Source organism: Mustela putorius, unplaced genomic scaffold (assembly GCF_011764305.1).
Source record: "Mustela putorius furo isolate JIRA1106 unplaced genomic scaffold, ASM1176430v1.1 tig00003863_pilon_pilon_pilon, whole genome shotgun sequence".
NCBI lineage: Eukaryota > Metazoa > Chordata > Mammalia > Carnivora > Mustelidae > Mustela > Mustela putorius.
Window position 1 is genome coordinate 20,698,335 of NW_025422015.1, and position 14,552 is coordinate 20,712,886.

General features: G+C 37.1%; 1 protein-coding gene across 1 annotated transcript; it reads left to right on the forward strand.

Moving 5' to 3' along the window:
• The first annotated feature begins 8,496 nt into the window (after nt 1-8,496).
• Nucleotides 8,497-9,470, forward strand: LOC101674842 (U2 small nuclear ribonucleoprotein B''-like). The gene has a single exon (XM_045066340.1). The coding sequence runs from the start codon at nt 8,567-8,569 to the stop codon at nt 9,242-9,244; it is 678 nt and encodes a 225-aa protein (XP_044922275.1). The 5' UTR covers nt 8,497-8,566; the 3' UTR covers nt 9,245-9,470.
• Nucleotides 9,471-14,552: the final 5,082 nt, after the last annotated feature.

Genomic DNA, 14,552 nt, shown 5'->3' on the forward strand with positions numbered 1-14,552 from the left:
TTCCAGATGGATTAAATATCCAAACATAAATATTAAAAGTAATAAATAATGGAATATAATACAGTAAAATTACTTTTATGATCTCCCTAATCAAGACACAAAATCCCCAAATCATGTGGAAAGAAACTACTTTTAAAATTCTTTAAACTATTCTTTAATACAATAGACTAACATTGCAGATGTTTCCTTAAGATGTACACTATGTGGTTAGTTTTATCACCAAAAATTACACATAATACATATGGTATGTTTGTAACATAGGATATCATGTTGTCATTAAAAGAGTGAAGTAGGTATTCAAATATTTATAGAATAATGTCTATATTAAATATAATATTTAATTTATTTCAACAGAAAATTACAAAATATGTCTTAATATGATCCCATTTCTATGAGAAAAGCAAATACCTGCACATATATATATGACCAGAAAATTTTAGAAAAATAGATGTTAACCAAATTAATTTGGTCACCACTAGTAATTAAAACTGGAAGAATGGCAAGGAGTTTTCATTTTATACTTTTTATAGCTTTCATTGGCTTTAATGTGTTTTCTCAATACAAATGTGTGCTATTTGTGTAATTTTCTTTAAATAGACTTCATTTTTTAGAGTAGTTTTAGATTTCCAGATTTAGAGTAACTTTAGTTCCAGTAGTTTTCGATTTTCCAGTAGTTTTCAGATTGTGGATATGGTACACACTTCCAACAACACTGCCCCCAGTTTCCCTTTGCATACATTAGTATGGCATGTTTACTATAATTAATGAACCAATATTGATACATTATTATTAAATAAATACGTAGCTTATTCAAATTTCTTTAGTTTTTATCTAATATCCTTTTTATGTTGCAGGGTCCCATCTAGGATGTCATACTGCCTTTAATTGCTATGTCTCCTTATTTCTGACAATTTTTCAGACACTCTTTTTTTTTTTTTTATGACTTTGGCAGTTTTGAAGAGTGCCGGTCATGTAGCCATAGGATACCCCTCTACTGGAAATCATTTGATTTTTTTTCTCATGATAAGACTGGGGTTTGGAAGAGTAAGATCACAAAGATTACATGTTATTATCAACACATCATGTCAACTATCATGTAATGATAGTAAGTACTATCAACTTCATTTATTACTATTGATGTTGACCTCGATTACCTGGCTGAAGTAGCTCGGTTTCTCCACTGTAAAGTTCTCTACTACAAAGTTTTCTCCATCCCCTTGTTCACACTGTACTCTTTGGAAGGAAGTTACTATGCAGAAACCATGCTTAAGAAGTATAGATTTATTTTCCCTCCACTTGAGGTCAGGGCACTTACATAAATTATCTGGAATTCTTCTAAGAGGAGATCTGTCTCTTCTCCCACATTTATTAATTTATTCAATTATGTATTCATATTTTATGAATTCACAGGTGTTTATTACATTATATACTGTTATATTATATATTATTTACATATTATTAATCATACATGTCCTTATATATATACTCCATGTTATAACTAACACTATTTTAGTGTTATTTATTTTATTTATTTATTTATTTTAGTACTCCAATTATCCCAGTTTGGGACATTGACAGCTTTTTCAGTTGGCTACTGTACTTCTTGGGCATACCTTCACCAGTTGTGTTTTATTTTGTATATTTCCTTCCCTAACCCCAGAGTCAGTCATTTCACCAAGGAGTTCCAGTTCCTTCTATTGGAAGAAAGGTATTAGAAACCAACATCTGGGCACTAGATCTGCTCTACTGGGATTTTCCTTCTAGGTCCCCTCAACTGACAAAGCAAATAAATATGAATATATACACTAACCCATGCATATACAAACATCTATAAATATTTCTATGTGTAACCATTCACATCCATATGAAGTTAAATATGAGTTTATACTGATTGTCTCCAATTCTAAGCTATGACTACATGAATCACTCTAGTCTCTTCCTCTTGCTTGTCTGTAGATTCCAGTACAACAGTGACGAGTTTGACCCCCACCATCTGCCATCTGCCATTTACTTAGCTTTTCAGTTGCACTGTACATATGTCAACTATCAGAATTATTGGCCTGTGCCCTTGTGAGAAACGACTTTATCAACTAGAGCATAGCACTTTTGTGCTATTCTTTCATCTTTAGTCTTACAGACTCTGCTCATTTCCAAAGTTATTTAGGTCAGCTTCTTTGACCCCCCATCCTCCTCAGTGAGGTCATTTCATCTATTTGTAAGTCATGTATATTCTCTTATTAAAATCTGTATTCCTTCCTGAGATCCCCCAACTTCCTTAATAATTGTTTTAAATTTACATACATTAAGGTTCACTCTTTGTGCTGTAAAACTCTATGGGTTTTGTTAGATATGTAATATCATGTATATACCATGACAGTATCATAAAGAATAGTTTTACTGCCCTAAAAATTCCCTTTGCTTCACCTATGCATCCCTTCTCCCGAAGCCCTGGCAACCACTGATCATTCTGTCTACACTTTTGCCTTTCCAGAATGTCATATAGTAGAATCCTGCAATATACAGCCTTTTCAGACTAGCTTATTTCATTAGGAAGAAAAATCTAAATCAAGTAATTACAATATAATTGATTTGAAGTATAGAGAAAAAAAAGGAATAAAAATATCCACTACGGACTAAGATTTATAAACACCAGCTTCAAAATACATAGGCTTTGTAGCACTTGGAGGCACTGGGAAAACGCTCAGCAAATATCCTTCATGAAAAAAATCCTTAATTCCAAACCTTGTAAATCAACGCAGGAGCTGTCAGCAGGACTGCATGAGCCCATCTAATTACTGCAGATGGCCTAAGGGGGAGAGGTAACCTCTAAGAGAACTAAGATTTATCCACAGTTAGAATTCAAACCATTTCAGGGATATGGTTAAGAGAGTAATTTCATTCTAAATTTGTTTTTGCAATAGCAGACCATTTAAGAGACCATATAATGTTTAAAAACCAAATACCCATAGGTATGATACAGTCAAAAATATCCTCTGCATGGCTTAATAGTGTACTATTTAAAGTGCAAAAATTATACCACACAGAAGCATGAAAAAGAAATGTAATGATCGGGCGGTTAAGGAGTATGTATTCTACTTAAGGACAAATGATTGTTTCTTCAAAAACGGCATTTCGACAAATTGCGAGTAAGAGTATATTTAAGCCATTAAATACTGTTTGTTGCTATTAAGTTAAAATCATTAGCTAACAAACTGTAACATAAATATGACATTCTATAGAGAAAGACAAAAATATATCCCCTTGCGTTATTCAGATAGAAGATGCAAATAGTATTTCAAGTTTAGACTTCTAGGTGCTGCTTACATTCCAATCTGAGTCAACTACTTGCTCTATTGTGGTGTTTTTGCTTCATGCCAAAGCCAGGAAGTCCTGAACCAGAAATCTTCCAAGAAAGCCTATTCTTATGCGATATTTAATCTGATTTTATGGCAACTGAAACAGAATAATTTTGGATTGGGCTTCTGAACTTTTTGGCTGCTTATCTAAACTGAATAGAACCAAACTACTGGGGCCTTTTGTACTTTTTAGAACACTGTCTTTAAAGGAAAAAGAGTACTATAAGTGCTATATTGTTTATTTGAACATCAGACTGATGGACGGGCAAAAATAAATAAATAAATAAAGCAAATAAATAAAATTTTTTAAAAATAAAATAAATCAAAGCTTGCAGATTTGAGTCATGACTTCTAGAAAATTCAACTTGTGTTCATACCTGGTAATTATGAGAAATAAGAAGTGAGAACTATATATTGGCTCCTCTGTGAACAGACGTATGTTTCCCAAATCTTCAAGGTATCTTGGATAAATGACATCACTTTAAAAATGGCACCAGGGCACCTGGGTGGCTCAATTGTTAAGCGGCTGCCTTCGCTCAGGTCATGATTCCAAGGTCTTGGAATCGAGCCCCACATCGGGCTCCCTGCTCCATGGGAGCCTGCTTCTCCCCCTGCTTGTGTTCCCTCTCTTGCTGTGTCTCTCTCTGTCAAATAAATACATAAATAAAATATTTAAATGACACCATTGGTGATTATTTAAATTCAAAGGCATAGGGACCCGAGAGGGCAAGAATCTAGGAAGAGTTTCCAAATTACCTGAGATTTTGTTTATGTGAGACCTTTAGAAATTAGTAAACCAATGGGTGGATGAGTTTTGTTTTGTTTGTTTTGTTTTTTTAAAGATTTATTTATTTGACAGGCAGAGATCACAAGTAGGCAGAGAAGCAGGCAGAGAGAGAGGAGGAAGCAGGCTCCCTGCTGAGCAGAGAGCCCCGATGTGGGGCTCGATCCCAGGACCCTGGGATCATGACCTGAACCAAAGGCAGGGGCTTTAACTCACTGAGCCACCCAGGCTCCCCGGATGATGAGGTTTTTACATGGATTCACATTTTCCGTATGAATTGGGTTTTTTTTTTTTTTTTAATTATAACTTGGCCAAAGTGAGAATACAAGGAAATGAGCACCTACACATTGTTGGAGGGAGAGTAAATTCTTATCAGAATATTTTAGTAACACCAGTAAAAACTTTAAAGTCACACATATCTTTAAATGGATAGTTCTAGTTCTATCCATAGGTCTGAGGATTTAGTGACAAGGACGGTCATCACACCCTTTACAATTTGTATCAGGAACATTGGATTGTCCAACAATATGCATTACTTGATTTTAATAAATAAAAATACCTAATGCAGAAACTACTCTTCTAAATCTCCTAACCTTCCTCATAACCCCATAAGGTCCTCATAACCCCATAAGGTAGGTGTTTTTACAATCACCACTGAAGAAACTCCCATGTGAAGATTAAGTGACTTCCCTGAGTTCACACCTCTAAAAAGTAGCAGGCCTGGAATTTGAATCTGTGCTACCTAGTTCCAGCTTCCTTACTCTTAATCACCATGAACTGTGGCTACGGCTAATAATGGAGTTCATACTCTGTTCATTAAGATGAGCACTTTACATGCATTAACTTATCAAACGCTCACAATACCACGGTAAGGTGGACATTCTCATGGACACTCATTATCTCTATCCTGTGGATAAATGGATTGAGGTCAGTCTCAGCAACAGGAATGGTTCTTCCAAGCTTGTTTTCTGTCATCCTCCCTCATTTCTGTCCTTCTTATTCCAGTTAAAGAATTATCTATTAAGCCTACACCAGTCAGACTTTCCACTCTCATACACACCCATTCCTTCCTTGAGGTCTGGGGAGACATGGGTAAAAGCCTCTGGATGTCTTTCCCTGATTCATTTCAGAATCATTATCTTGAGTAGACATTTTTTGTAGACCGCATTTAAGGAAGTGACTCTCTTCTGATTTCCTTGAAGATGGGGAAGGGAGGAGTTCAATGTTTATTTATATCAGTATGTTTCAGAACTTTGTTTCTGGTTAGGGAACACACTTTGAAACCACAGGTATTAAGCACTTGTCTGATTTCTTGGGTATAATCTGAATATTGTCTGTTTGCATCTCCGGATCTACTTTCTGCCCTTCTCCACCTGACTTTATGTTCCAGGAGGGTGTCTCTGAGAAGAATGGATAGAATCCATGTACCTCCTTGCCTTTTGGCTCTTGATTAGCTTAAATTAATGGAGGAACTAACAGAAGGGAAAGAAGAGACTGACATAGGGTGCTTATTCCCCAGGCTCCCTTTCTTCCCTGTCATTGTGGATTGACTGTGTCCCTATATGAGGAAAACAAATATGATGTTGTCAAGAGACCTTTCCCAGGTTCCCATAATTATTCTCTCTCTTTGCCTCTTAGATCCAAGGTGGTAATAGCTTCCACTGCAACTGTTCTTAGGCTTTGGGTTCCTACATATTCCTTGTAGCTCTTCCCAAACCTGCCCATGACCTTATAAATATTGCCTTTATTAGTGTCTTCAAATTAGTATTTTTAGTGTACCAGCTGTTTCCCGTCAGCATCTGGATTAATACAGTAGGATAGGTGTTCAGCCTTATATTGTTTCCCCTGCATTCAATGTGTCTAGGATGAAAGAGCCCATTGAGTTTTTTGCATCTGTGAACTTAAAAGATGTCTGTGTCTTTTGCAAAAATGTGGAAATAGCTCAGAGATGACAAGAAGTTTAAAGAGGTCCTGAGCCACGATCAGGAAAACTCAATAATATACTCCAATAAGGCCCATCGTCTGGTGCATCTGGGAATCACTTGGCTTATATCAGTATCAAGGAATCACAGTAATTAAGGATAAGAGACAAATATGTATTTATCAGTAGATGGTAACAGATGAAAACCAGATCACCCTCTCCCAACAAGTGAGACTTTATAGATGTGACAACAGTGGAATTGGGGTGGATAGTTGATCTAAAATGTTTAAATAATGGCAACTTCACAAAGAGAAAGAGAAAGAAAAACCTTGAGTTGACAATGACCAGGAAAATGGGAGGACACAATGAGTTTAAATTATTGTAGTAGCCTCCAAGGTAGACCCCAGTGATTCCCACTGTGAGAGTTTGTGTCCTTGTATGGTACTTCTCCACACTGAAGAGAGCTGACCTGTATAACCAGAAGCATACTGTGAAAATGGCAAAATATGAATTCCAAGGCTAGGTCATAAGAGACATTACAACTTCTACTTTACTCTTTTGGACCACTCATTCTGGGCAAGTTAGGAGCTATGTTGTGAGAATACTCAAGTCCTGCAGAGAAGTCCATGTGAAAACAGCTAGCATAACTCTGCCAGACATGCAAGTCAACCATCTTGGAATCAAATCCTTTAATCTCCACCTATCATTCACACAATTTATAGCCGTGGCTATCTGTAATCTTGACTCATAGGAGACCCAGGTAAGGACCACCCAACAAAGCTGCTGCCAATTTCTTAACACACAAAAATTCTGAATAACAAATGTTTATCGTTTTAAATTGCCAAGTTTGGGGTAATTTATTTCATATCAGGTAATGACTACAGATTTCAGTAACTGGGCATGTGGTGCTGACATAAGAAAAAACTAAAAGGGAGGGAAAGTTTTATAACAGGGCAGTGGGCAGAGCTGGAAGAACTCTAAGAAGAGTATTAGGGAAAATCTGAAGGGCTTTAAAGATATTGTTAGCAGAATCCTAATGGCCTTAGAGAACTGCCAGTGAAGGCTTAAAGAAAAGTAGGGAGAATGTTATTGGAAACTGGAGGAAAGGAGATACTTACACACTGGCAGAAAGTTTAGCAACACTGCCACCTGTGGTAATGTGGAAAGTAGAAAATATACCAATTAATTAGTTACATCACTTGGAACCTCAGATGCAAGCATGTCATTTCAAGTGCAAATGACAACTGGCCGTTCTGGGCCACTAAAAGAATGCAAATTCCTCTAGGCAACTAACCTTTCAGGTAACTAAGGAGATTTCCAGGCAGTATGCTAGAGGCGCTGCCTTCTTCTTTCTGATGCTTATATTACAGTGGGAGGAGACAGAAATAAGCTAAAGGAAGGTTAACAAAAAGGAGCCAGGAGTTGCTCAAGTTGAATATTCCCAACCTCTACAAATGGCTAACACTAAGTGGCTTCTGGGCAAAGACCAAATCTAGGATACCATCAGATACTATCAGAAAAACATGGTTTAAAGAGGAAGCTGAGTTTGTGACCATAAAATCTCTTGAGACTTCATAGAGATGTAAGGCATGACCTCAGAACACTGGTGAATCAATACAGTAGGACTTTCCTCTAATGGAATAAACCTCAATCAGCTCAGCTTGGGGGTAATCTATTACTCTGCAATAGATAATTAACACAATATGTTGTAAGAAATAGGGTTACTTTTTGTTGTTGTTACACAAAACTAAGTTCAAGACCTTAGAATTCACATCTACAACACTTCAATATCCCAAAGGAAAACACAAATTCAATTGGATCAAAACTGAATTTTCATTCTCTGCTTCATTGTATGGAATCACTGTCCACTCTTTTTAGTCACTGCTTAGTCCCTTTCCCCAGCTCAACAGCGCACACGCGCACGTGCGCGCGCGCACACACACACACACACACACACACACAATCGATTACTGGATATCATAGATTCTACTAAGTGAAGTAATTCTCCTAGATTTTTGCAACACTGGCTGGCATCTTGGCCTTCGGTCCAATCCCTGACAGTCCTATCACCATGTTATTACAAGACTGATTACCCTAAAATGAAAATCAAGTTATAGGTCTTGTCTATATAGAGAGATTTGTTAATTTTTAGAAGAAAATTCAGCTCAGCACATGAATCTTGCCATGCTTTGATTCCTGACTGCCTTCTTTACCTTCCATAACTTTCCCATACAGATTCTTTTCCCTGGCCATATCCATTTATAAACACAATATCATTTTTTACTCTATGCTTTCATACTACGGTATACGTGAGGTAGATTACTCTTCCTTTACTTCTTTGACTAGCTAATTTTGAAACAGTGGAAATGCAATATCCCGAGCTTATGGGTATAATATTGGCCACATTATTTAAAATAGCTTAGCCTTCGAGCTGCTCCGTTTCCGGCTTTCGGTTCGTTGGGAACTGGGCTAGGCCTCCGGCAGTTTGAACAGTTTAACTCCAGCATGGATATCAGACCAAATCATACAATTTACGTCAACAATATGAACGACAAAATTAAAAAAGAAGAGTTGAAGAGATCCCTGTATGCCCTGTTTTCTCAGTTTGGCCACGTTGTAGATATTGTAGCTTTGAAGATGATGAAGATGAGGGGGCAAGCCTTTGTTATTTTTAAGGAACTGGGCTCATCCACAAATGCCTTGAGACAGTTACAAGGATTTCCATTTTATGGTAAACCAATGCGAATCCAGTATGCAAAAACAGATTCTGATATAATATCTAAAATGCGCGGCACTTTTGCTGACAAAGAAAAGAAGAAGGAAAAGAAAAAAGCAAAAACTGTGGAACAGACTGCAACCACTGCGAACAAAAAGCCTGGTCAGGGAGCACCAAATGCAGCAAATACCCAAGGAAATTCAACACCAAATCCTCAGGTCCCTGATTACCCTCCAAACTATATTTTATTCCTCAATAATTTACCAGAAGAGACTAATGAGATGATGTTATCCATGCTGTTTAATCAGTTTCCTGGCTTCAAGGAAGTACGTTTGGTACCTGGGAGGCATGACATTGCTTTTGTTGAATTTGAAAACGATGGACAGGCGGGAGCTGCCAGGGATGCTTTACAGGGATTTAAAATCACACCGTCCCACGCCATGAAGATCACCTATGCCAAGAAATAACATATTGGATAGTTGTCTTTAAAGGACTTGGTGTTATTTATAGTGTTTGTTTTGATAACATTTGGTCAGGCCATTTTTTAATAGTTGGAGTGAGGGGGGTGTGAAAGTGAAATTTTTGTGAATGATTTTAAAAAATACCTAGTCTTTGTTTAGCCTTAGTGAACTATGAAATATGAGGACCTCAATTTTGTATAATAAACTTCTATTTGTATTCTTTAAAAAAAAATAAAATAAAATAGCTTAGCCTTCATTTACTTGTAGGTGAATAGTAGTAGTACTACCTATATTCTGGGCTTGAAGTGAGGACTAAATGAGATATGGCATGAAAAGTGTTTACCAGAGGTCCCAGCATTGTATCAGCTTTTATACATTTTCACAGCTCCTCATGAGGAAATTTCTTTTCAAAATGCTATGACCTTACTTAAAGAGAAAAGATTTCATCACATGAAGAACATCCTTAGATGCTACTTGAGACTTCAGATGTAAATATGTCACTCCAAGGGCAACCAGTGCAGTCATTCTCTCAACTAGCTGTTCTAAGCCATCAGACAAAATACAGATCCTTCTAGCAAATTCAATACTTTTCCGAGCCATTATTTGCATATGATTGTGGGTTTACGTTCACAACTGTTTTTCCTTCTATTAATCTTCATCTTAATTCTTTTCAATGTTCCTTTTGAAACATTTTCCCATTAAAATAAATTCTACCTTTGTATTCTTCAAAATACACTCACAGGACAATCTTGTCTTACACTAAAATTTTGCTCTAGCCCCGATGCTTTCAACGTGATAGATGTTCATTTTCCTGCACTGTGACTACAAAAATGTAACAAAGGCATCATTTGCATTCTCCTCTTCCCCCTTCTGTGTCACTACTTCTAGACCATTGTTTAACAAAAAAATTGTTTCATAACTCCTGACAGATCTGTAAAATGCCTAGGGGTTTTTTCAATAGAGTGTGATTCATGTCTCAATTTTTATATTTTCTCCTTATCTTTTGGTATTTATTTTAAAAACCCAGAGAGTCTTTGTTTAAACATTTTATTATCTGAATTTCTTATTGGCCTACTCCTGATGCTTATTGCAATCTGCCCATTTTCCCCAATGGTGGATTGTTTCTTTGAGTGAGTTTATAATGCAGATTGTAATCTCATCTTCAGAAAACATTAAGATCGTGTCTTTCTCCAGAGTTGTGTCATGTTCACATTATTATGAAATCATAAAATTGTCATAAATTAACATAGAAAGTGGATATTGCTACTTCAAAAAAACAAATAGTTTCACAGCTTGGGGCTTCCAGACCCTACAGGAAGGATAGATTCAAATCTCAAAATCAGAGCAGAAGACTCATAGATGCAAACAATCTAGAAGACATCACAGAGTGACTCCAGGACAAGATGGGCAAACTCCCTTGTCACCTCCCTGTACTGCAGGCAATTTGTTTCTGATCTAGCATTTCATTAAAATTGCAGTCCTGGCTTTGGGCAAAACACTCAGAACATCTATCTCAAGGTAACTCGAAGCTTTAAATATTCTATTTCCAAGGACGTAGAAGCAAAATCTTTGGCCACTAAGCTTGCCAAATACCCCAGGCAACTCCTACATAAACTCCCTCTTAACTGCTCTGGTTTTCATTTTCCTCTTGGGTTCTAGCTTTCAGAAATTGCTTTTACATATGCATATGTATATATTTATACACACACGTATGAACACATGCTTGAAAGCTCACTTGAACATTTAAATTGATAATTGTTGTATTGTATACTGCATTTCCGGGTAGTACAGAAGGTTTTTCAGGTTCTCTAATCCACTGTGTTACCGGAAATGGGAGTCTGTTGGTTTACTTCAACTATTTTCTTTTTTTTTACTTTATGGTTTCTACTCATTTCTAATTTCATCTTATACAGAACTTTGACTTTTCATGGCTCTGCTAAGAAATACATTCTCTTTACTATTTTCTTTAGCTCTTTTCATAGATTTCCCTATTTATACCCCCCAAGAAAAAAGGGGGTTATCCTTGCTAATGACCATTATTCCTTGTTTCCAGAGGCATACTAGACCAGCTCTATAAGCCACTGGTTTGGTTGACCCAGTGTTAGCTGCCTATCACTTGGTCCAATCAGCAGTGAGCCTAACAGTGTAGCCATTTGTATACAAATGGATGCTCTCTCGGCGGGCTCTGTCAGTGAGGCAGTCTTCTTATAGAGGGGCTAGAATTCTGAAAGTAATTGCGAATGACATATATATATATATATATATATATATATATATATATACACACACACACACACATATATATATATAGTACATTGTCACTGTTGGAAAACCCAGAAACGTGACTTACACAACAAGGTAGAAGTCCCAAAGTCACATGATAAAGCTGTTTATTCTGTTTCTACCTCCTCCAATCATGCCCTCTGAGTTCTTCCTCCTGCCTCTCCCACACACACCTTTCATTCCCACTTCAGCTTAAACAAAAAGTCCCCTCAGTAGAATCTCCACCAACTGTAGCAGGTTCCTATAAATGGTATGATTGTGTTGTATCAAACTCCTGGAGCCCCAGACCTATAAAGCATCCTAGAGACCATCTCTACTCAGAGTTAATAAGGAACAGGTTGCCATTACCAATAGCTTCTAAGGCTAAATATCAGAATTTTCCAACCACAGTGTTCTACCATATGTCTGTTTCAATAATTGTGGGATAATTACCATTTGTTATCAACAATAAATGTAAAATATTTGTGAGCAATTTCCTTGTTATTCATAATGTCATTTGCATTCTGATCATTTGCATTCTGCATGAAATTATAAAAATGAAATTATGAGTAATATATCGGTTAAATATCTTTCATTGAAAGCTACAGACATAGAATTTATTGGAAGGACATCAATAGGAAAACTAGAATTCAAAGTTTATCAGAGGATAAAGAATAAGGCTTTGGCATATGAAGGAAGCTTTCAAAGCTAGGAAGCAGGAACAACCATAGTCATCTCACAGCCAGGCAAGGACAGCAAGAACCTTGCCAATAGGAAGGAAAAACAACAACAACAAATGTGTTTTGGTCTGTTTGTTTTTCTACTTAAGATTAAAATTATAAAACAGAGTATCCAATGGATTTAGCTTTGTCTTGACTGGAAGACATCAGGCCTACAATGATGGCAGTAAGGATGCTGTTTAAAAGAAGAGAAGGAGGGGCGCCTGGGTGGCTCAGTGGGTTAAGCCTCTGCCTTCAGCTCAAGTCTTGATCTCAGGGTCCTGGGATGGAGCTCCGCATCGGGCTCTCTGCTCAGCAGGGAGTCTGCTTCCACACCCCCCTACCGGCCTCTCTGCCTACTTGTGATCTCTCTCTGTGTTAAATAAATAAATAAAATTTAAAATAAAATAATAAAAGAAGGAAAGGAAACAGGCGCAAGTGCTCAAAAAATACAAAATTCCAGAAATATGATAAATAAGTCATGGAGATGTAAAGTGCAGCACGGTAACTACAGCTAACAATACTGTGTTGTGGGTGCCTGGGTGGCTCAGTGGATTAAGCCTCTGCCTTCGGCTCAGGTCAGGATCCCAGGGTCCTGGGATCAAGTCCCTCGTCAGGCTCTCTGCTTGGCAGGGAGCCTGCTTCCCCATCTCTCTCTCTGCCTGCCTCTTTGCCTACTTGTAATGTCTGTCAAATAGACAAATAAAATCTTAAAAAAAAAAAAATGTGTGGGATGCAGGGAATCCCTGATTTAAATTCAGAAGCATAACCAATGGCAATAATGTAGGTACTTTATGAATATTCTTCAATCAACAAATACAAACCTATTATTTATTACAAAATTGAGAGGAAAATATATCCTGTACCGCCACCTCATCAGCTTCCTTTTTCAACCCTGATTCCAGTGGAGATTTTGAATCCTTCTTTCAGTTTCTTCCTGCTCTATACACACTGTGTGTGAGTCATGGTAAGACGGAAGAAGCAGGGTTGCCAGCATGTGGCTGGCATATGCGGTCATTCTTGAAGTGCCACTGGGCATGATGTACGGACGATTCCAGACTATTACTTGCCTTCACAACTTTTTGTAACAGGTGCAGCAGATGAACTTCTGCCCCTGTCTTCCTTAAATGCACACAAATAAAGCGTTACCATGTCCTGGATGTGAAGTCATTCCTACTTCCATGAATCATATTTTGCGTTCATGACTCTGCAACTGGGAATTAGTCATTTAGACCTAATTAGTTTCTACAAAATAGGAAATGTTTTACGAACAATTTAATACCCAGATATAATTTCATGTAGTCATAAAACATCTAGAAAAGTGTCAGTTAAGGTGTTCAAACAACAACAACAAATATATGTATTTTTGCACCCTGCCATCAAAACCCTAAATGAACTCTGAGAATCATGTGTTGAATCTGGCTGCTCTCCTACATTTGTCGAGGGCAGTCACAGTCAAGGGCAAATGTTCAGCAATGTTGAACCCAACCAAGGGCTTGACAAGACCCCATTCAAGGAAAATGCAAACAAATAAACCTTGTTTCATACACCTTTTAAATTTGATAACTTGCTATTTGACAAAAATGCATTTACTGAAATACTAAAATCACACCTATTGATGAAACAAGCATGTTACCAGAAATAAAAATAATTCTTTGAATCTGCTGCTTTATTTCCACAACAAACACGTGTACTGAAATGCATAGAAATGTGCAAAACCCTTATCTTTATTTCTCTATGCATTTAATATTTGTGGAGACAAAATAAAAGTTTAATATGGGGACTGTCACTGAGATATTTTTAAAATTATTTACAATCCCCACAGGAGTATAAGAATCTATTTTTCTAAGGATGAGCAAAGCACATTTGTATTTCCAAGTAAGTTGATAACACTCTTTGCATTTCTACTTTGGTTTAAGTATACATAACATTCCCAGAAATGACTGGAGAATATTTTCTAGACACAAGTATTTGGTGTCAATTTAATAAACATTTGTTTAACATCTACTAATATGTTTTATGTTTATATGTTTCATCCATCTTTTTTTTTTTTTAAGATTTTATTTGTCAGAGACAGAGAGGGAAAGAGAGCGAGCACAGGCAGACAGAATGGCAGACAGAAGCAGAGGGAGAAGCAGGCTCCCTGCTGAGCAAGGAGCCCGATGTGGGACTCGATCCCAGGACGCCGGGATCATGACCTGAGCTGAAGGCAGCTGCTTAACCAACTGAGCCACCCAGGCGTCCCTCATCCATCTTTTTTTTTTTTTAAGTTTTTTTATTTATTTGATAGAGAGATTGTAAGTAAGCAGAAAGGCAGGCAGATAGAGAGGGGG